Source organism: Lethenteron reissneri, chromosome 43, assembly GCF_015708825.2.
Source record: "Lethenteron reissneri isolate LAM-NWPU_2019-01 chromosome 43, ASM1570882v1, whole genome shotgun sequence".
NCBI classification, from domain to species: Eukaryota; Metazoa; Chordata; class Hyperoartia; order Petromyzontiformes; family Petromyzontidae; genus Lethenteron; species Lethenteron reissneri.
This window is the reverse complement of record NC_083821.1, coordinates 981,655-1,003,240: the sequence shown is the minus strand read 5'-3', so window position 1 is coordinate 1,003,240 and position 21,586 is coordinate 981,655. Positions and strand designations below refer to the sequence as shown.

Here is a 21,586-nt window from a genome sequence, read left to right as displayed (position 1 = left end):
TGGGGTAAAGTGAGGGCACTCCCACTTCTTCCAAGACCACCGTGGAAGAGTGGCAGAACTACCCTCTGGAGGGACTCTCTGGAGCTCCTGACAGCGGAGGGCCCCTTCTGCCAGCAGTGGAAGTTTCGGGGCTGCGCCTTTACCCGCCACCTGTGATTGTAATGCGCCACGCGAGCGAAGTCCGTACCGTCCACTTGCTTGCCCAGCTTCTTGGCTTCGTTGTTCAGGCCGAAGCTCTGCTGCAGGGAGCTCTTGGCAGCAGTCCTTCAGGGACCCATCGAGACCCGGACCGGAGGCCTGGGCACGGCGCGGGGGCCACAGGGCACCAGAGTTGATCACGCGATGGAACAGGGTGGGCGAGTGGTGGCTGGCAAATAGCCAGGGTGGAATAATAATAATCATAATACAAATATATTTTGCAATTTATTTGGCGAAATTGCTGCTACGAGCATTAAAACTATTGGTTTGAGTGTTATTAGAATAACATTACTGTTGGTGCAGAGGGGGTGGGAAGTTGATGGGGATAGAGCAGATGGGAGGGTGATGTCCCCTCCTGTGTGTTTTATTTCAACACAATCGTAGAACACAGGCACAACACGTTGTACGAGATTAAAGTTGCTCACGCATTTCTAGATGCAGATGTCACTTGAAGTGATCTCAGTGATAGCTCTGCAATATCCACATCCATGGGTTCGGTTGGCTAACGCGGAGGGTCAAAAAGGATTCTTAGCCTCGTAGCGACACTGGTAGCGGCACCGCGATTCGTGCCGCACCGCAGTGATCACCCCTGCGGAGTCTGCTCGCTCCCCCACGCGCCCACCCGCTCACCATGCGGTGGGCGTCGTGCGCCACATCGCCCGCCTCCCGCGCCAGCCGCTCGGCCTCGTCGATGTTGCCCTTGATCTTGGTGTAGGCCTTCACGGCCGCCGTGGCGTTGAACGACACGTTTTTCGCATCCGCCAGGATCCTGTCGCGATGGAGGAGAGCGCAGAGCGGCTCGTGACCAACGCCGAGGGCGAGCCGAGTGGCGAGACGATGAAAGTTCAGGGGCGAGGGTAGTGGGAGTGGTGGGGGGGGGGCTCTGCATACCCGGCGAGGCGATTGGCCGCCTCCTGCAGATGTGCCGAGTGGTTGGCCGCGCGGTCGACGAGGAGCGGCAGACCCCTGTCTCCGATTTCCCGCACCAGCGCGTCCACGTGCAGCTGGAGCCGCCCCGCCGCCGCCTCCAGCTCGTCCTTCTGCTCGTCCAGTCGCTGCGCCGGTCGACACGGGCGGGCGGTGGGGGCAGGAGAGGGCCTCTCGAGTTCCCGCGACGGAGCAGCCGCCCGAACTTCTCAGAGAATAGATTCCCTATGTATTCTATTCGCCTCCCTTCCTCCTGACGTTCACATTTCATTACACGTTGCCTGTGCTGGATTAAATACGGTGGAGTGTCTGCTTTTGTGTGTGTGAGTGACGTGGCGACACACAAGACAAAGATTTCCCCCCTTGTATCCTTCAGCAGATGGTTGGGACAAGTGTGACGTTACTGAGCATCTAATGAAGACCGGCACAGCACACGAGGGGGTTGGTGGCTAGCATCACGCCCGGCCACCTTTGTCTACCCAATGCTGTTTACACATACTACACCAGGTACTCATTTGAGGCGGAGTCGATCTAGAGGAGGCCCAGGATCGGTTCAGATAATCGCCACCGGTGTTGGCCGTGAGCGGGAATCGAACTCGGGTCGCCGGATTCGTAGCGCAGCACGCTAACCGCTACGCCACCATTCCCCAGATGTACACGTACACACGCACGCACACACGCACACACACACGCACGCACACACACACGCACACACACACACACGCACACACACCACACGCGCACACACACACACGCACACACACACACACGCGCACACACACACACACGCACACACACACGCGCGCACACAACACGCACGCACACACACACGCACGCACACACACACACGCACACACACACACACACGCACACACACGCGCACACGCACACACACACGCACGCACACACACACGCACACACACGTACGTCCAGTCCATCCACGACGGCGTCGGCCTGCCCGCGGGCCGCCTCCACCATGCTCTGTCCATCCTCCAGGGCCTTGTCGGCCTCCTTCCGGCCGTCCTCCACCAGCTTCCTCTTGCCCTGGCGAGACCATCCAACAAGCAGCGTCACCCGGCAGCGACGCAGACCGGGCCCGTGACGGTGGTGGCGATGGTGACGGTGGTGGCGATGGTGACGCGGTGGTGACGATGGTGACGGTGGTGGCGATGGTGACGGTGGTGGCGATGGTGACGGTGGTGACGATGGTGACGGTGGTGGCGATGGTGACGGTGGTGGCGATGGTGACGGTGGTGGCGATGGGGACGGTGGTGGCGATGGTGACGGTGGTGGCGATGGTGACGGTGGTGACGATGGTGACGGTGGTGGCGATGGTGACGGTGGTGGCGATAATGACGGTGGTGGCGATGGGGACGGTGGTGGCGATGGTGACGGTGGTGGCGATGGTGACGGTGGTGACGATGGTGACGGTGGTGGCGATGGTGACGGTGGTGGCGATAATGACGGTGGTGACGATGGGGATGGTGGTGGCGATGGGGACGGTGGTGGCGATGGGGCGGTGGTGGCGATGGTGACGGTGGTGGCGATGGTGACGGTGGTGGCGATGGTGACGGTGGTGGCGATGGTGACGGTGGTGGCGATGGTGACGGTGGTGGCGATGGGGCGGTGGTGGCGATGGTGAGGGTGGTGGCGATGGTGACGGTGGTGGCGATGGTGACGGTGGTGGCGATGGTGACGGTGGTGGCGATGGTGACGGTGGTGGCGATGGTGACGGTGGTGGCGATGGGGCGGTGGTGGCGATGGGGACGGTGGTGACGATGGTGACGGTGGTGGCGATGGGGACGGTGGTGACGATGGTGACGGTGGTGGCGATGGTGACGGTGGTGGCGATGGGGACGGTGGTGGCGATGGTGACGGTGGTGGCGATGGTGATGGTGATAATATTGTTGTTGGTGCTGCCACTGTGGAAGTTAATGGTAATGATGGTGATGCTGATAATACTACTACTACTGCTCGTGCGGATGATGATAACGATTACATAACTACTAATGCTCATGATGAGCTGTGACTAATGATGTACGTAATTTAACTTATTTAACACTATACGGAGCCAACCGTGCTAATGATGACGATGCTATCCGCCGCTAATAATAGCGACGATTCTGCTGTTGTGACAACACTTCTGCAATCGTGATTATGACGACGGTGATCCCCTCACGTCGAGCTGGCCGATCGTGCGGAGGTTCGCCTCGGAGAGCCGATCCGAGTCGCGGATCTTCCCCTGCGCCTGCGCCAGCAGCGACTCGGCGTCGCGCAGGCGGTCGCCGTGTGCGCCGAGCGTCGCCTCGGCCTCGCTCGCTCGCTTCTGGTTCTCTCCGTGCGGCTCGGCGAACTCCTGCTGCACGCGCGCCAGCAGCTCCTCCGCCTCCCTGCACGCGGCGCCGCCCGGGGGAAGGGGGAGGGGGGGACGGGCGCGACCTTTTGACCTCGCGTCGATATTTAATTCGTCTAACGACTATCGCAACGGTGATTTGTGAAATTCACCACAATGATCAAATATGTACGCACAACACAGTTCGGCGTCACGCCCGGGCTGGTGGTGGTGGTCGAGGCAAAGGAGGTGGTTGATGCAGGGTAGAGGAGGTGATGAGAGTGGTGGCCGTGGCGGTGGAGGCAGTGGGAGTAATAATGGTGACAAGTCTGGGCCACCCAAAGGTGGGGGAAAAGTGGGAAATTTGGCCTGGGGCCTCACAGAAAAGAGGTCCTCACTAAGGGCCTGTTTTAAGTGGATCGCGAATTCAGGGTGGGGTCTCCACGTGGTATTTTTCTACCCGGGGGGCCTCCTGCAGCCCCCCCCCGTGCGGCCCTGGATGGCAGCGGTGGTGTCGGTCGCGACGGTGGGGGCCGTCGGGTCGGGCGTGGGGGGCGGGGGTGGCGGGCCGCAGGCCTCACTTGTGCTCTCCGCGCGCCGCGGCGAGCGGCTCCACCAGGCGGCGTGCGCGCATCTCCTGTAGCATGCGGCCAATGTCGGCCTTGATTTGCGGCAGGTTCCCCTCGGGGGAGCCGTCGTGCCCGCTGAGCACCGCGTTCAGCTGCCGCGCGTTCTCCACCAGCGCTGCGGGGCCACACACGCACGCAACACGAGCGCTGGCCGTGAGCACGAGGCCGTGCGGACCAACGCCACCGGGAAGGCCCCCGGCGAGGCTCCCGCTCCTGAGAGCGGCTCGGAGGAAAGTTTACGCTTCTAAGAAAGAGCTAATAGCTCCATGGGTCTTACCTGGTAAATAAAGACAGTTTAGTTTATGGCGCTGTAAGAATTGTTATTAAGCAGAGAGGGGCAGCTAGCAATTGCCCAAGCTCTGTGGACCCATTTGTAGATGTTGGCCAACTCCATTAATGAGTGAATTATTCATGTGGGATTACCCGGAGAAAATCCATACATGCGGGGGGGAGGGGGGGGGACCGACAATCCACGTACGGATGTAAATCAACAACCCCCTTGCTGCTGCTGCCAAACGGACGACATGCGGAGGAGATGCCTTCCTCACCCTCGGCGGCAGTGGCCGTTTTGCGGACGAAAGTGTCCACCTCCTGGGCGCGGGCGAGTGTGCGGTTCGTGTCCTTGTCCACCTGCTCCCCGTCCGCGTACACCTGCGTCGTCTGTGCGGGGAGGAGAGGGTGTCAGGATTCACTATTGGTGCGAAATCAAGGGCTCTGATGAGTAATCCAGATACGCCCGATCTCGTCACATGTCGTAAGCTAAGCAGGTTTGGAGAGAGCTTGGAAGGGCGACCACCAAACACACGCGGGGTCTCATGGAGATGGGCTCCGCTCGGTTTGGGCAGCAGAGGGCAGTGCCGCACAGTCCACTGCTCTGCACAGTTACCGGTCGGACTATGCGCCCCACCATCCACAAACCCACCCTGACTAGCGTAGTGAAGTACGGTGAAAATAACCCCCATGACCTGCACGATACGGAGGGGCCCTCAACCAACAGTGGATTGAGAAACTCCTCTGACAGGGAACAGGGTGATCCGGGAGCAGACGTCCGGGGCATGACGGACAACCACACCCGGTGGTGGTGGCACCTGGAACATGCTGCGGGAGGAGGCAATGGCACAAACCTCCGACTGTAACGCGTACGTTTTCACAGGCAATATTATGATTCAAAGATAGTTGAACTCATAAATTATCATCACTAAAGCTCACCGGTAAGTTAGAGAACAACTCCCATAAACATAGCAATTTGGTGACCGGTGTGAGCTGTAGCACTACTAATTGACGCATCAACTGCTCGCACGCGTGACAAATTAATGTGTTTGGCTGTGTCGGGTGGTGGAGGGTCTCACGACACAAACTTGGCAAGATCATTATGGAGTGGCCAAACCCATGATTTCAAACCACTCCCGGACTCCGCTTTCCTGAGCGGCGGCTCAAGAGAGAAGGCTCTAAAGAGCGGCGAGGACGGAGGGATATCGAGGCAAAGCGCCGTCACCGTGCCGAGACCCGCACACTCGGCAGCAGCGCGAGGTGGCCGTGCGTGCCGTGCGGTGCTGTGGCGCGATTGCAGCCGGGGGACACGGGGGCCGGGCGAGGTGCACCCACCCGGTTGAGCAGCTGGTCCATCTCCGTGACGAGTCCGCCCAGATTGGTCTCGGCCACCGTGAGCAGCCGCGTGGGGTCTCTCTGCGGGGAGAGCTGGTGCTGCGGGGGGCGAGACGGCGGCGGCCGTGGCATCGTGAGCGAGACGGCCTCGCGGGTACGGTACAACGTCGCGTGTCCGACTCGTTGGGGGGTGAAGGGCGCGGGCAGATACGCGATAGTGTCGTTCTCGCACGCAGACAGACACGCACGCACCTTGAGCAGGTGCGTGGCATTCTCCATGGCGGTGAGGCGAGGGTACGGAGCCGGGATGGTCCCCGTCACGTTGACGGACATGAGCAGCTGCCCCATGGAGTCGAGGTCGCTCAGCAACACGCCGGTGCACTCGTCGTCGCACGCTGTGGGGGCAGCGCAACGCACGCGCTGAGCATGAGCACTCACGCGCTCGCGACACACGCTCGCGACACACGCACTGAGCAGGAGCACTCACGCGCTCGCGACACACGCTCGCGACACACGCACTGAGCAGGAGCACTCACGCGCTCGCGACACACGCTCGCGACACACGCACTGAGCAGGAGCACTCACGCGCTCGCGACACACGCTCGCGACACACGCACTGAGCAGGAGCACTCACGCGCTCGCGACACACGCTCGCGACACACGCACTGAGCAGGAGCACTCACGCGCTCGCGACACACGCTCGCGACACACGCACTGAGCAGGAGCACTCACGCGCTCGCGACACACGCTCGCGACACACGCACTGAGCAGGAGCACTCACGCGCTCGCGACACACTCACGCGCTCGCGACACACGCACGCGACACACGCACTGAGCAGGAGCACTCACGCGCTCGCGACACACTCACGCGCTCGCGACACACGCACGCGACACACGCACTGAGCAGGAGCACTCACGCGCTCGCGACACACGCACGCGACACACGCGACACACGCACGCGACACACGCTCACGACACACGCACGCGACACGCGACACGCGCTCGCGACACGCGCTCACGCCACACGCTCACGCCACACGCTCGCGACACGCGCACGCGACACACGCTCACGACACGCGCTCACGACACACGCACGCGACACACGCGACACACGCACGCGACACACGCTCACGACACGCGCACGCGACACACGCTCACGACACACGCACGCGACACACGCTCACGACACACGCACGCGACACGCGACACACGCTCGCGACACGCGCACGCGACACACGCTCACGACACACGCACGCGACACACGCTCACGACACACGCACGCGACACGCGACACACGCTCGCGACACGCGCACGCGACACACGCTCACGACACACGCTCACGCGCTCACGACACACGCTCACGACACACGCACGCGACACGCGCTCACGATACACGCACGCAGCCCGTGGCCCCTGAATGGCAACCGGGGTTGAAATTCAGGCAGGCCTGTTTGGGTCGCTGACCCACAAAATAGTTACCCACCCGGCATACCACATCCAGCAACCCACCTCTTGCATTGGCTGTGGCTACCAGTGATGTGAAACCTCCACCAAACTAGTTTCTATACTACAGTCTATATTGTATACGACAGACAACGCTATAGTCTATATTACAGCGTGTACAGTCGATGGTCGTCCAGTTTCTAGTCTAAAGTCCACAGTTTAATTTCAGCTGGGCCTGTGTGATCGGTGATCAAGAAAATACATCTACAGGCAGCACACCACGTCCAGCTTAGCTTACGTGGCTAGGGCAATGGCTACTCGTCTCCTGCTGCAGCGATCTGGATCGATGCTGAGTGAGAAACAAAGTCCCTGAGCACACTGCTGGCTCCAAGACCACACAAGCACACACGCCTCATGCATGGGGGATGCAGAAACACAGCGATTAGGTTTTTTTTAACACAAACAAAACAGTTATATTGCACGTGTTTTTGTTGCTTCCTCCAAGTTATGGTATCGTTATGGTTACAAAAAGTTGTTATCGTTAAACCAATCCGTCATCACATGCACAATCGCTAGCAGTAGGCATGTCACGTTCATCTGAGATCTAACCCAATGATATGCGTTTTTTTATTTTACATAAAAACTGAAATGAAGTTGGTTTCATAATTGGCCAATCAAGTCTTGTGAATGCAAGTTATTTTTGGCCACAAGTTGGGCCTTTAGAACACAGCCCAAATGAGCTCTGGGCTCTGTAGCGTCGCGATGTCCCTCAAGCACACGGCAAGCGCACGGCACACGGCGGAGACACCGCACGGGGAAGGAGAAGGCAGAGGAGGCCCTGGAGGCCCTGGCTGGCCTGGCTGGCCTGGAGGCCCTGGCTGGCCTGGAGGCCCTCTCTCCCTCCGTGGACGCTGCTCCTGGCCATCGCTCGCCCTCCGCACGAGGAGATGCGCTCGTCACCCGCGACGAGTGGAACCTCGCGCGTTCATGGGCCGGGGCGAGCCCCTTTCCGCGGAGGAGTTGACGCTGCCCTGCCAGCGCCGACCCCTGGCCAGGCGGCTCCGTGGTAGAGGAGAAAGCGGACCGCTAGCGGAGGGTTGTGAGTTCGCATCCTGGTTGGGGGATCACTCGGCCCATATTCTATCCGGGGCCAATAAAGTGCAGACCGCTTTGTGGGGAAGTCAACAGTGGTTGTGATATGGATACGATACTGGACATCTGTGACAACGAACTTCATAGCTCATCGCATTTCTCCGGAATAGATAAATATTCAGATTCTGATGCTCGTTCCCCTCATAGGAGTGTGAAATTCCCACCACTGACTGAGGGCTGTGCACAGGAGATGCGCACCAATGCCTAAATTCTGGTTTGAGTAGGAAGCCACTTTTTTTACTCGTGCTTCAGCCAATGCAGTCGGCTGGCATTCGCGCAGCCAACCATGACAAGCGGCTTGCGCACGGCGCGATCCAGGCTCCATCCTGCTTGGCCCCGAGGTCTGACGATATTGGGCGCATTGCGGCGGGTGGCTCTGCGTCGGTAAGGAATTGAGGCCACTCATGAGGCCCTTGCAGACAGGCATCGAGGCTGTCTCGTCTTAGACTGTCTGCCCCACACCAACATGAAGGTTCGTATATACAGTAACATAGACAAACGTTCGAGCGTGCCCAGAACTGTGTGTCAATTCTTCACGGCTGCTGGGTCGCGGACAGCTTTACTCGGAGCCACAGGCCACTTGGGCCGTAACACTCGTATCTCCCGTGGCAATTGGAACGGCCTGCTTCACAGCGAGCGGAGCGGCCGGGGAGTGTAGAACGGGGGCGGGGGGGGTTAGTACGTACACAAGCAGCGGGAGGCCACGAGCACGTGGCGCGGCATGCACGAGTCACACAGGCGCCCCATCACGCCGGGCCGGCACGAGCACTGGCCCGTGTGCGGGTTGCACGGGTGGTGCGTGCTGCCCGCCACGTGGCACCCACACGGCTGGCAGGATCCGCCCGGAGACATCGGGTCCCCGTAGAAGCCAGCGGCACACCTGTGCGGGGGGGGGGGGGGGGGGGGGGACGAGGTGAGCGAGGAGGACGGAGGAGGAGGAGGAACATGTAAACGTGGCAAAGTGGGGCAAGTCGCCGCGTGGAAGGGAGGCCGACTGCCAGAGATGTCAGCAGCTGCCGTGATGTAAACTGTTTAAGCAGTGGACAAACAGGGAGGCTGCCGTGCTGTGACGGTTAGCACACCGGTTCGCTTCCATCTCGCGGCAAGGAAGTTGAAGCTCCCGTGCAAGTCCCTTCAGTCGTCCCGCTTCTAGCCATGCGCCAGTTTAAACGTGCGCACCGCGGCATCGTGACGTGACACCGACGAAGGGCAGAATTGTCACGCACGTGGCAATTACACCTCGGCGGAGTTGCTCTGCACAACATAAAAGGAGCCTCTAGCAGCGGAACGGCGCTGGGAAGAGAAGGCAGCACACAGCTGCTGCTGCGACTGCTACTTGCTGTTACTGCTGCTACTGCGACTGCTATTTGCTGTTACTGCTGCTACTGCGACTGCTACTTGCTATTACTGCTGCTACTACTCCTTTTCACGGCACTCACTTCTCGCAGCGCGGGCCCTCGTACCCCTCGGCGCACGCGTCGCAGAAGTAGTCGCTCTGTCCCACGGTGACGCACGTGGGGCTGAAGCTGTCGGCACGCAGGAAGACAGGGCACGTCAGCCGCAGGCGACTTCACGAGCGCCACCACGCACGCCTCCACGCGCACACCGCACACGCCAGCAGCATAGCGGGTGGGTATGGGCCCTGCTGCAGGGAATGAGACGGGGCCACCCCATTCCCACCACCCCCCCTGACACATGCTTGCTCGATCCCTCCTTTAGCCGCCACTTCGTCGTGAGTCTCCACCACCGGCCATCGTCCTGGCGGCGAGGTGCCCTGCCCAGGCCCACGCACCGTCACTCGTGCCCAAGGAGGCCTCTGACCGGCGTGTGTTCTCTACCCCACGTGATCCTCTCGCTGCCTCTCAGTCTAACTCCGAGTGTGGGTCTCTCTCCACACTTCTCTGCGTGTGAATTTCCATGGTCTGGTACATATTCCAGAGCAAGTAATATATATACATTTTATTTAGCTACATTTTCCATGCTGCATGAATATAAATATTTATTTAAAGCAGACTTCAGGGAGAATTGAGCTGCGGTTAGTACACTAACCTGACAAGTAGAAGGGCGGGCGTTCGAATCTCAGCCGGGAGTCAACTGAGCTCATTATCCCTCCAAGGTCAATAAAACGAGGAAGCCAAATAGGCGATCGTCGACGGAGACGGCCTCCAAGACCCCAAGGGCACACGTGTCTGGTGTGATCTGGGAGACACTGCGTGTCAGAGCTCGGGGCTAGGGGTGGGTTTCGTGGGTGGGTCCGGTGCCAGACCACCCTGTTTCGAAGGAGGAAGGGGCATCGTCATTGCCAGATGTGTTCAGTTTGTAATAATTGTGCTCGTGCACCACTACCAACGCCCGAATCTCTAAATCACTTTTTGTTCGGCGTTTGGGGCCATGTGGCCGGGTCGGGTGTTAGCGAGCGGTGACGGCGGTGCCAGCAGCGGTTACTTGTTGCCCGGATCCTGGGAGGGGCAGGCGCAGCGGCGGCAGTCACCCGGTGAACCGCGCACCACGCCGTAGAATCCCGGCTGGCAGAGCTCGCAGTGCGCGCCCGCCGTGTTGTGCTGGCAGTTCTGCGGGAAGAGCGCAGGAGGGCCGGCGTCACAGGTGGCCGTGGTATCACTTTTCACGCTTAGACACGATATTGACGCTCACGATTTAATGGGATGTAATTTTCGTTACGATACGATATCAATTTTCACGAAACTTAAAAAAATCAGTTTGGAATAAGGTGACAAACGCTAACGATGCCGATGTCGCTGGCTCGGTCCATCAGCAGCGGCGTAGATTCTAGATAGTAATGATGATAATTATCCTGCAGTAGAACTCCTTCTGTCCGTGATGAACTGGGAGGTGAACTTCACAGATGCCACCTGTGAGCTGCCCAGTCCCCACCAGAGAGGAGCCCCTCGTGGGGCACCTCCACAGTGCGCTAGCACCGCCCTTATAGCAGGGCCACGGGGGGAGGGAGCACGAGGGGAGGGAACGGGGGGAGGGAGTGTGAGGGGAGAGAGCGGGGGGAGGGAGCACGAGGGGAGGGAGCGGGGGGGAGGGAGCTGTGGGAGTGCTGGGGCTGGCGGGGTATATTTATGGCTCACGACGTACCCTTTACAAGTCCACTTGAGTTCCTTTTCAAAACACAAATCTTTCAAACGGAGGAAGGGCTCTCTGCCGATGGTAATCCCGGAGATCCTGTCCCATTCCCTACAGGAACAAATGCTTCGCGCCGGTATCCCTCGTGGAAACAATTATTGGCTGCCACGAGTTTCTGCCGTGGCCGGCGGGACACGTAACCCGGCTGCGTGGCGCAGCGGTAGAGCGAGCGGCTCGCAGGCGGAATATTCCGAGTTCAAACCCCGATCGGGGTCAACGCAGCCCTCCCTCCCTCTCCAGTGGGTAGAATGAGAACTGCTCTGCGGGAAGTAGTCACCCTCTGTCATTTACAGCTCGTTTTTTAGCCACTGCTGGATGAAGACCTCCCCATGCTGGGTCAATCATAGGGTTTGTTTGACCATACTTCACCACGTTTGGTCAGTGCGAGTAATCGAAGGGAGGGCCCGGCACCGGTTCAAATAACACTCGGCACTGATGTTAGCCGTGGCCTGGGATTGAACCCAGCCCTCTGGGTTCATAGCGCGGTGCGCTAATAATTGGTCCGCCGGCCCACCCGTATCCACAATAGTAACGTGGAGTGTCCGTAACTGGCTCAAGAGTTGCAGATCACGGTCACGTCTCTCCCATGTTAATGAACCCCACGTCAGGGAGAGGGGACGAGGGGCCGCGTGACGGTGGCCATGCGGTGCCCACCAGGCATTTCCCCGTGTCGGCGTCGCAGCTGCCGGAGTGGCCGTGGCACTGGCACGCGACGCAGGGCGGCACGACGTGGTGCGGACGCGCGCCCCGCACCGTCAGCTCCATCCCGCTCTGCCGGAAGTACCCCTCCGAGCACTCCTACGGGGGCGGCGCGGGGGGAGCACGGCAGGGTGAGGAGACGGAGGGGGGAGGGGGCAGTCAGCGGGCACCGACGGTGGGGGGAGGGCGCCGAGCGGTGCAGCAGGAAGAGAGGAGGCAATAACAATAATTACTACATTTTATACGGCGTTATTCATGCCAACAGCATCCCGAGGTGACCGAGGGGGGCATGGGTGGGGGGCTCCGCGACGAGGGGTCGTTCGAGGGAATCGCCGGCGTGGAGTCCGCGAGAGTTTTTTATGTTTTGTGATTTTTTTTCTCTCCGTAAACAGTCTGGCTGCTGAGCAGGGGTCACGTCGGGTGAAGTAAACTGAAGTGAGCACTGTCCCCGCGTGCTGTCCGCGCGACCTGTGCGCGCGCGGTATCCCGCAGCTGTCCCGCAGATGGTGGATGTTGGAAATGGAAAGAACGCACTTTTGTTGTTTTCACGCGAATCACACAGGCGTGATCATCGCGCCGCACTTGCACACGGCAGTGATGCGTGTGGTGTGGTTGAGATGGAATTCAACACAAAAATAGCTCAAGTCAAAGATGCATGCCAATACCTACAAGAGACAAGAGATCCCACGTGTAGTTCACACATTCTCTTGCAGCAACTATTAGCAAGCACCTATTAAGGAATGCATGGTGCATAAAGGGGTGTTGTGGCCAGGACCACGGCCGGCCACCTTTGTCTCCCTCGTGGGCGACACAGACACACACACACACACTGTCCCACGTGAGCGTGCCGCACGTCTCTGGTACCTGGCAGGACAGCCCTGAGTAGCCCGTGGGACAGACGCATCTCTCGATCTGCCGGGCTCGCTCGCTCAGCGAATTCCCGTTCTCCTCCACTCCGACCTCCAGAGCGATGCCCGAGATCCTGCGGAATTACCGCCGCAGGACAAAATCCCCGTGAGAGAACGCACACCTGGACACCTGGACACCTCGACACCTGCACACCTGGACACCTGGAGCGGCGCGGGGGGTTCGATGGCAGCACTGGAGCGTGACGGACGGCGTCAGATTCTGTTTCGTTGTTAGCTCACTGATCCAGGAGAGCCACACACAAAGTCGTCGTGGGACTCTCTTTCACGAGGGTCCTGCCGTGGGATTTTGCTCAAAGATGTTTCCAGTCGACGAGTGTTCATTATAGACGTGGGAGGAAAGTGGATAATCCAAGGAAAAACGCACGCATGAAAGGAGGCAACGCTCTATCCTCGTACAGATGGGGGACATGACGATTAGTCCACTTGCCATACTGCGCGCGCACATTGGGGGCTCTCACTCCGGCCGGCGTCACTCACCGGGACTGCCTCATCTGGCGGCCGTGCGAGGCTCTGATGAGGATGTAGTCGATGTCGTTGATGACGGAGAGGAAGTCGGAGCGGCTCACCGCGTGTTCGGAGCCGCCGCTGAAATACTTCCAATTGTACTGTTGGGTTCAGACGCACGGGGAGCAGGGGGAGCAGTGGGAGGACACCGCAGCAAGGAGCTTACGATGCCAGGTAACGAGCCACCCTGGCACGGTCTCGACACCCGTGAGCTCGCCGGCCATGCGGTACTTTTATTTTCATTTCAAAACACAGCCCAGGCCCAAGATCGCGCGTGGAACGCGTGGATTGTGCAACGGTTATCAGACGTCCGCTTTGCTTTCGGGAAGTGTGCAGAGGTTAGCGGTAAGGAAGCCGATTGGGTAGCTCCCAGGACAAAATGCGTTATCATACTCGCAAAGTTTTGGGCAACCCTTTGCTGAACGTGGCCGGCTATCAACGGGACAAGTTACGAAAAGCAGCGCAACTTCGCGGTCAAGCTGTGTTCGAAGGGGTCAGACGGGGCAGATCACGGCCAATGCATCAGCACTTTAAAACTGAGTGGGAAAGGATTCGAAAGACAGAGTGGAGACCCCCTCCCCATCCCCATCACCGGCCCCACGAGGCTCTCCCCCCCCACCTCGACGAGCGCGACGGCGTGCTCGGCACGCTGCGCGGTCGGCGGGCCGCGCTCCTGGTACGCGATGACCACGTGGTTGCGAGCGCCCTTGATGATGACGAGCGGCTCGTGCGACGACGGGCCCACCTCCTCGCGCGCCTCGAACGAGAAGCTGTAGCGCAGCGTGCCCCCGTAGGCCGAGAGCTGCACGCACACGCAGGCGACGGTGGCACCGACGTCAGCGGCGCCGGCCGGGCACACGGACCGGCAAACTCGGCCTCATCGCACGGCCAGATCGGCACGCCGTCGCGGCCAAAGGCGTTGATGCCACGAGCAAAAGGCAAAAATCCCCCGCATAGCCTTAACAGACTGTTGGGGCAAGTGCTGTTAGCGAGCCCTCACAGTACGTGACACTGCACAGTCGTGAATCACTGTGAACACATTGTGAGTATATGCATCAGAATATTGATTTGTACTGGAGGAATCTGATAAGATATTTAATACAGATGGCCAGTGCATGGATCTCTATGCGAGTCTGTAGGTCTCTATGTGAGTCTATGAGTCCCTATGTGAGATCGCACAGCAGTGAACCACTGTGGTCTCAAAGTCAACAAACGCATTGGAGCAATCCACCAGCTCGCATCAACTGAAGACATTTTCTGTGCAACTACTAATTTGGACAGAGTGTTAGTAGTTCAAGTTCATTTATTAGGTATAGCCCTGTGAGCCATTCGGCTCTTGAATCGGGTGCAACCGCAACAAATAAAAAACAAAAACATGAACAAAAAACATCTTAAAGTGACTATGTGCAAACAGAAAATCCAAGAAAAGACAGCAAAATATTGCAGAAAAAACACAGTACACCAACGCTGTGTGCAAAAATCCCAGTGGGATGCAAGTCAAACAACAAGATTTCGATTCACACGGCAAGAGGAATGAGAGGAAGGGAAACAATCAGACGAAGGAGGGAGTGACCTTGTGACCCAGGAACTGCTTGGGCAGCCTCCAGTAGAACGGCTCTCCGGGCAGCTCCAGCAGAGCCTCGTCGGCGCTCACGACGACGTCCGGGCGCTGGTAGCGCACGCCGCGCGTCGTCTCGCGCAGCGCGGCCTGGTCCACCACCGGCAGCACCGCCTGCTCGTGGCCCAGCGTCACCTGCACGCGGCACCACCACACCGGGAACGCACTCATCCACGCTGCTACTCCACGTGGAGCCCCTTGGTTACTCCACGTGGAGCCCCTTGGTTACTCCACGTGGAGCCCCTTGGTTACTCCACGTGGAGCCCCTTGGCTACACCACATGGACCCTCGTGGCATTATGGGCCAAATTTGTCAAGTGTCATATACTACTCGGAAATAACTTAATTGGGAAAATTCACATCGCGACATCGTCCCCTACTGGTGGACTAATTCTACTCGCAGATCATCGGCACACGGGGAAAGCTGCTACCTGGGGTCCCCAAGGTTAAACTGCTGCTGGACCCATGAGATGTACTGCATGGGAAGCGTGTGGCATAAATAATTCGCGACGACGACGATGATGACATTTCGTTTGATGGGACACGCTCCTGTTGACGCGTGAACGCGGTCAAGCGAACAGAGCGAAGTTCCGTAAAGCGCTGGTGGTGGCGGTGTTCGTGGTGGTGGCGGTGTCGCACCTCCTGCCGCACGAGCCCCAGCGCCTCGGAGCACTCGGAGGAGACCCCGAAGCAGAAGCACTGGCTGCAGCCCTGCGGGTTCCCAGCGTGGAGGCCGAACATCCCCGGGCCGCACGCGTCGCACTTGAGCCCGTGAGCGTTGGGCTGCGCGTGGCGGTGAGGGAGGGGAGAGAGGGGCGGTCGGCACGAGGTCGGCGAGTGGCGTCGATGTCGATCGGGCACCGATTCAACAGCTGTCACTCGCCTCCTGATCACTCGTCTACAGATACTAACGTGGTCAATGTTCCCGTGAACTTCACTCACTCATTCGCTACTTTCGCTCACTGAAGGTCAGTCACCTCCTTATAACTCTTATATCACTGCGAGGATAATTACTGTCCCTATGAATCTCCCTCATTAATTCAGCCACTCATCTACACATCTCTTATCTCTCTCTCTCTCTGCACCGTCCCTTGCATTCATCCATTTTGGGATTCCCACCTATTGTCGATTATCCCCGATGTCTCACAATAACCCTGCCCAAGTCAAGAAGCCTGTTGACCATTTTCTACAACTCTGCTGCTTGTTGGGTCTGCATTCAGGCACCGAGATTTAAACCCAAGACAAATTGAGCAGCGCACGGAGCCGCGTCACGCTGTGTCTGTGTGTAGTCTGCATACACAAGCGGTGTCTCTGCGGCACACCGGGGGTGCGTTTGGTTTATCTTGAGAAGACGTGGGTGTTCGTTCGCAGACTCAATAACTTTGCCGGGAAGTTTACACTTGTTGTCTTTGTGTTTGGTTTGACGTGTTTCCATATCGCCACACTCGCTGTGTCGCTGTAAACCTGGGAGGCCGGCCAGCCATAAACATCTCCTAATACGACAAATAGCAGTTCTCTGCAGTTCCACCGCTGTCAGCATCGTCCACCGGTGAATTTACCGCATCACATCATCCTCCTGGAGGCACTCAAATTTGAGTGCTGATTTCTCGGATAAGGACAGTGGTCATCCCATAGACAGATTCTACGTGAGATGAGAATGTCATTTTTTTCCACCGTAGCATCAGATCCTCCAGTGGCAAAGGAGTGCCACCACACGCTCGACTGAGCATGGACTTCTCTACTGAGTAGTGGTGGTAGATGGAACTGTAGTGAATTACAATAATGTGGCTGCTGACAATTAGACATTATTTGGGGCACATGTCTGTAACTGAGTGAGTAATAATGCGATGATGAAGCTCAAAGTGGTCTGCCCGAGTGAACTTGTGTTACAGGAGATTTATTATTTTAAGCTGATTTATGTTTGTGCAGTGTGTTGGCGGCACGGTTGAATTCCTTCCGATTTCTAATTGTGCTTCATTGCTGTACTCTGATTTATTTGCTTTTCAATGGTTATTTCGGTAACCCACGTCTCTCTTGCAATCGAGACTCTCTGAAACGCTCATTCTGTCCCCACGAAACAAACCTGAACACAACTCGACGTCGGGGGAGTGCCGGGCACAGCGGCCTGCCCGCCGTACACCGTCCCGGCGTCGACCGGCACACGGGCGGATTACCAGGCACACGTGACCCACGCGGGCGGCGCACGGCGGTCGGGACCGGGGTCGAGGGGTCAGCGCTGGTGGCCACCGACCGCGCGACCTCCTCACCTTGCACGGGCACTGCCCCGCCGGCTCCGAGCACGAGCAGGACCCCGAGACGGCGTCGCAGGCGTCCGCCCGCGTGCCCGCCGGGTCGCAGCGGCACTGCGCGCAGCGCGGGTAGCCGTAGAATCCGTGGCGGCACTCGCCGCACTTCTCCCCCGAGTACTCGGGCCGGCAGTCACAGCGGCCGCTCCGCTGGTCGCACTGCGGGCTCAGCGTGCCCACGGGGCTGCATTCGCAGTGCTGCGGGGGACAGGGGCACAACTCCAGGCGGGGCCACGCACGGAAACCCGTTCCCCCACATTGTGGCATTGAGAAGAGCAGCATTGATTATAGGCACTGTCGTCTCTTTGTCAGTCGCAGTAAAATTCAGTTGTTTTAACTTCATCCCCAAGCTCAAAGTTGGCATCATTGTATTTGGTTCACGTAATTTACATGGTAATGTTGATTTAGATCTTGACTGTAGCAGACATTTGATTGTACTGGAGTGCATCCCGGCAGCAAGGTTGGGGATTGTGTGTGAGTGTGGGGAATCCTAATGTCTAAATGTATGGGGTGGTGGCAGAGTGGTTCATAATAATTACCAGCGAAACGTCATACTCACGTAATAAATGTTGTGGATTTACTCTCAAACACACCGGTGGGCTGAAGTAGTCACTATTTGGCGTTTTATTTACGTGACAAACCCCTTACTAATTGGCCGTGTCGGGTGCTGGAGGGTTTTGACGCATTTATACTTACGCAATCTAACCCAAAACACCTTTATGAATAATATTGGTCGCGAAAGCTTGCTACGTGTTGAACTGGCATAGTGGTTCTCAAACTGTGCTACAAACCCGGAATTTCCCGCTCATGGCCAACAACAATGTCAATTATCTGAACTGGTCCTTGGCCTTCCCTATGTGGACTCCCCGAGTACCTGGTTCCGGTGTGTGAACATCGCCACTGAGGAGACAAAGGTGGTTGGGCGTGGTGCTGGCCACAAACCCCTTTGTGCACCACGCCGGCCTTCATGGATGCTACTCGCTCACGACACTTGCCCCCGAGTCTGTTCAAGGCTACACGGGGGACGTTTGGTCTTTGAGGGACACGGTGCCCAAGGTATCCGGCTTCTGTCCCCGCGTGCGGGCACCCACCTGGCAGCCATGCGCGGGGTCGTGACCCCAGCAGTTGGGGGAGCAGCGGTCACAGCGCGCCCCCTCCGTGTTGGGGGGGCAGATGCATCGCCCGGACACCGCGTCGCAGTTGTGGCCCGTGTGGTCGCACTCGCACCCTGCGTCACGCACAGAGACAAAGACATGCAACTAGTTCGGCTCCTCTTCACTGTTACTCAGCTCCACGGTTCGTTCGTCGCACGTGACTACGAGATCTGAAGTAACCCAGGCTGAAATTACAAATGGGGCGTTTGGCATCATCAGGACATGGGTGGTGGTCAATCCGTAAAGGAAATGCACTAAATATACAGAGAGGGGGCATACAACCGCAGCAGCCTGGAGCCCCTCTCACACGTAACCCGGAGTAGATGGGGAGCGGTAGCATAGAAGTTAGCGCCACGCTGCGCTACGCTGCGCTACGAACCCGGCCACCCGAGTTCGATTCCCCCTCACGGCCAACACCAGTGACGATTATCTGAATCGGTCCTGGACCTCCCCTAGGTCGACTCCGCCTCAAATGAGTACCTGGTGCGGTGTGTAGTAAACATCACCATTGGGGAGGCAAAGGCGGCCGGGCGTGCTGCTGGCCACCCACCCCCTCGTGTACCGCTACGGCTACACGGTGTGGGGTTGGGGAATCGTTGTCTTTGTGTGTCACTAGTAAACTGCAGCGACTCACTGGTGCAGCCGCCCTCCTTGAAGTCGTAGTATCCCGGCGCACAGCGGTCGCACTGCCGCCCCACCACGCCGGGCTGGCAGTGGCACTGGCCGCTCTCGTCGCAGTCGAACGAGAACGCGCCAAACGAGTTGCAGTTGCAGGGCGCGCACCCCGTGGGCTGGCTCATCCCGTAGTGGCGCGCCTGCAGGGCGACGGAACGCACGGGCGTAACAGACGGAACGCGGGTCCCTTTCGCCATAACCCAAGCCGCGAGACCCGGTGCTTGCTGCGCTGACGCGGGACTCGGGAGGAACTCTTGGCGCGCGTGGCGGGGAAGCTACGGCCCGTGACTTCACGTCACGACCTCTTACACACGGAGACCACAGATGACTGTTACCCGTGCATCTTACTTGGGAAGGTAGGTAAAGGGGCAGTCCTGCAATTTCTGTGCTCGTGCCACTGCCGGCAGAAGGGCCTCCACTGGAGGGAGCTCTAGAGGAAATGCTCTCTTCGAGGTTGTTTTTAGCCTACTCTTCCATCCTAGCCAGATGTCTTCAAAGGGGTGAAAGTACCCACACTTTACCTCACCATCGCTTGACCTGCCGATTCGTCTGTGGCCGTACCCATGAATACCGTTGGGGTGGACAGACACGGTGGGGGTGGGGGGACTTAAGGAATATGCGCCGACATCGTGCACTGGAGAGCGAATCGATCCGGCCACCTCTGGATTGCAAGTCGGCTTCTCGCTGTCGCACCACCGCGGCACGCCGCCTCGCAGCGAAGGAGCGAGAACGCCTGCTGGCACGCGCATAGATCGCCTGCACATTACGGGACGCCGCAAGAACGAAGATTGCAGCAGCTGCCTATTGGTGCAGCACAACCCACGGGGCGGGAGCGAGCGCAGTGCGGACAATCAGAAACCGCAGCCCGTCGCGAGCGAGCAAAGGAGCTAGCGTGAGAAGGAGCGAGCGAAGGAGCGAGCGAAGGAGCAAGCGAGTGTGAGCTTTGGGTGGGGGCGCCGCCCGCTTAAGTACCCCGCCGGCGTGCGGAAGGCCGGCCCTGCGGTAGGAGCCGCGGGGGCAGCCCCCGGCGAGGCTGTTCTGCTGCTGCTGCAGCAGCTGCTTGTTAAACTCGCAGCGCTTCCCCGAGAACTCCGGCCTGCAGGCGCAGCGGCCGTGCTTGTCGCAGGTGGACGACGCGGCGCCCTCCAGGCTACAGCGGCACGGCTGGCACTTGCGCTGCTGAGCGTCCCACCAGCAGTTGGGCTTCGCCGGCGCGGCGTCGCGGAGGCAGAGAAAGGACAGACGGATGGACGGAGGGAAAGAGAGAGACAAGGGAGGAAAACAGAAGGAGCGCAGAAACGAGGACGGGCAGTGTGAGCAAAGGCGCAGCGGTGAAGTCGCAGCGTGGGAGACGCTGGTGGCGAAGGTTGAAATTCAGCAGCGACTACGTTTGGAAGGTTTCTAGCAGAGGAAAGGGAGCCAGCGAGGGATGAAAGTAGAACAGCAGATATGGGGATTGTTTTTTTTCAAAGATTGTTCAAAAAGTAGTCCAAGCCATCCCCACACGTTCCTAGGTTTGCGAGATTTATGTGAATAATTAAAAGTAATAGGCAACTGCCAGTTCGCTCACGAACGCATCCCCATGCCGTGCTGGTTTTCGGGGTTCTTCAATCCGTACCGAGCCACAGTGAGACATTGGTAAAAGGGCACCCAGGACCAGCCCATAGATCCCACGCCGCTGACGTTAGCCGTGGCCAGGATTCGGGTTTATTGAGCAGTGCCGCCGGGTTTTGTTTGTTGGGCTCGGCGACCAGGAAAAATATTTCCGCACCCGGCAGGACCACATCCATCATTCTTCTCACTCTGGCACGTGGCTGCTAGAAACCACGCGTCACAGACTCCACCGGCGGCCCCGGAAGAGGGCGGTGTGAGGCGTGCAGGGCCGGTTCTCACCACGCAGTGGTCGCACTGCCTCCCGGCCACGTTGGGCTTGCACTCGCACTGGCCCGTCACGGCATCGCACGTGTTCGACTGCGAGCCGTTGGAGCTGCACTTGCAAGCTGAGAGCGGGGTGCACACACACACGCACGCACACACACGCGCACAGGAAACGCGCGAAGATTTCATCCGGTCAACATCGCTGCCAAAAAAAGCCTACGCCAGCCCTGGCGAATATAAGCGGCAGGCCGTCGCTCTCTGAATGCTTTAACCGCGTACCGATTCCACAAAGCTGAAAGCTGCACAACGACATCTTTATCCCATAAAGGGGTGCGAAGTGCCGCCGCCGTCGCTGAACCCACGGGGTTGGCGAGCGAGACGCCGTGGC

The 21,586-nt window shown here is 58.7% G+C and overlaps 1 protein-coding gene across 1 annotated transcript in view; it reads right to left on the bottom strand.

Moving 5' to 3' along the window:
* The window catches only part of LAMA2 (laminin subunit alpha 2), a 97,956-nt gene that overhangs the window by 20,525 nt on the left and 55,845 nt on the right, over positions 1-21,586 (bottom strand). The window contains 24 exon segments of the mRNA XM_061569562.1: positions 188-260; positions 262-297; positions 829-967; positions 1,090-1,253; positions 2,053-2,169; positions 3,305-3,515; positions 4,039-4,201; positions 4,635-4,746; positions 5,692-5,790; positions 5,944-6,086; positions 8,973-9,166; positions 9,726-9,812; positions 10,732-10,856; positions 12,091-12,234; positions 13,000-13,117; positions 13,542-13,669; positions 14,188-14,370; positions 15,142-15,321; positions 15,825-15,968; positions 17,453-17,689; positions 18,583-18,719; positions 19,280-19,460; positions 20,293-20,523; positions 21,214-21,320. Coding sequence (XP_061425546.1) covers positions 188-260; positions 262-297; positions 829-967; positions 1,090-1,253; positions 2,053-2,169; positions 3,305-3,515; positions 4,039-4,201; positions 4,635-4,746; positions 5,692-5,790; positions 5,944-6,086; positions 8,973-9,166; positions 9,726-9,812; positions 10,732-10,856; positions 12,091-12,234; positions 13,000-13,117; positions 13,542-13,669; positions 14,188-14,370; positions 15,142-15,321; positions 15,825-15,968; positions 17,453-17,689; positions 18,583-18,719; positions 19,280-19,460; positions 20,293-20,523; positions 21,214-21,320 — 3,453 coding nt within the window.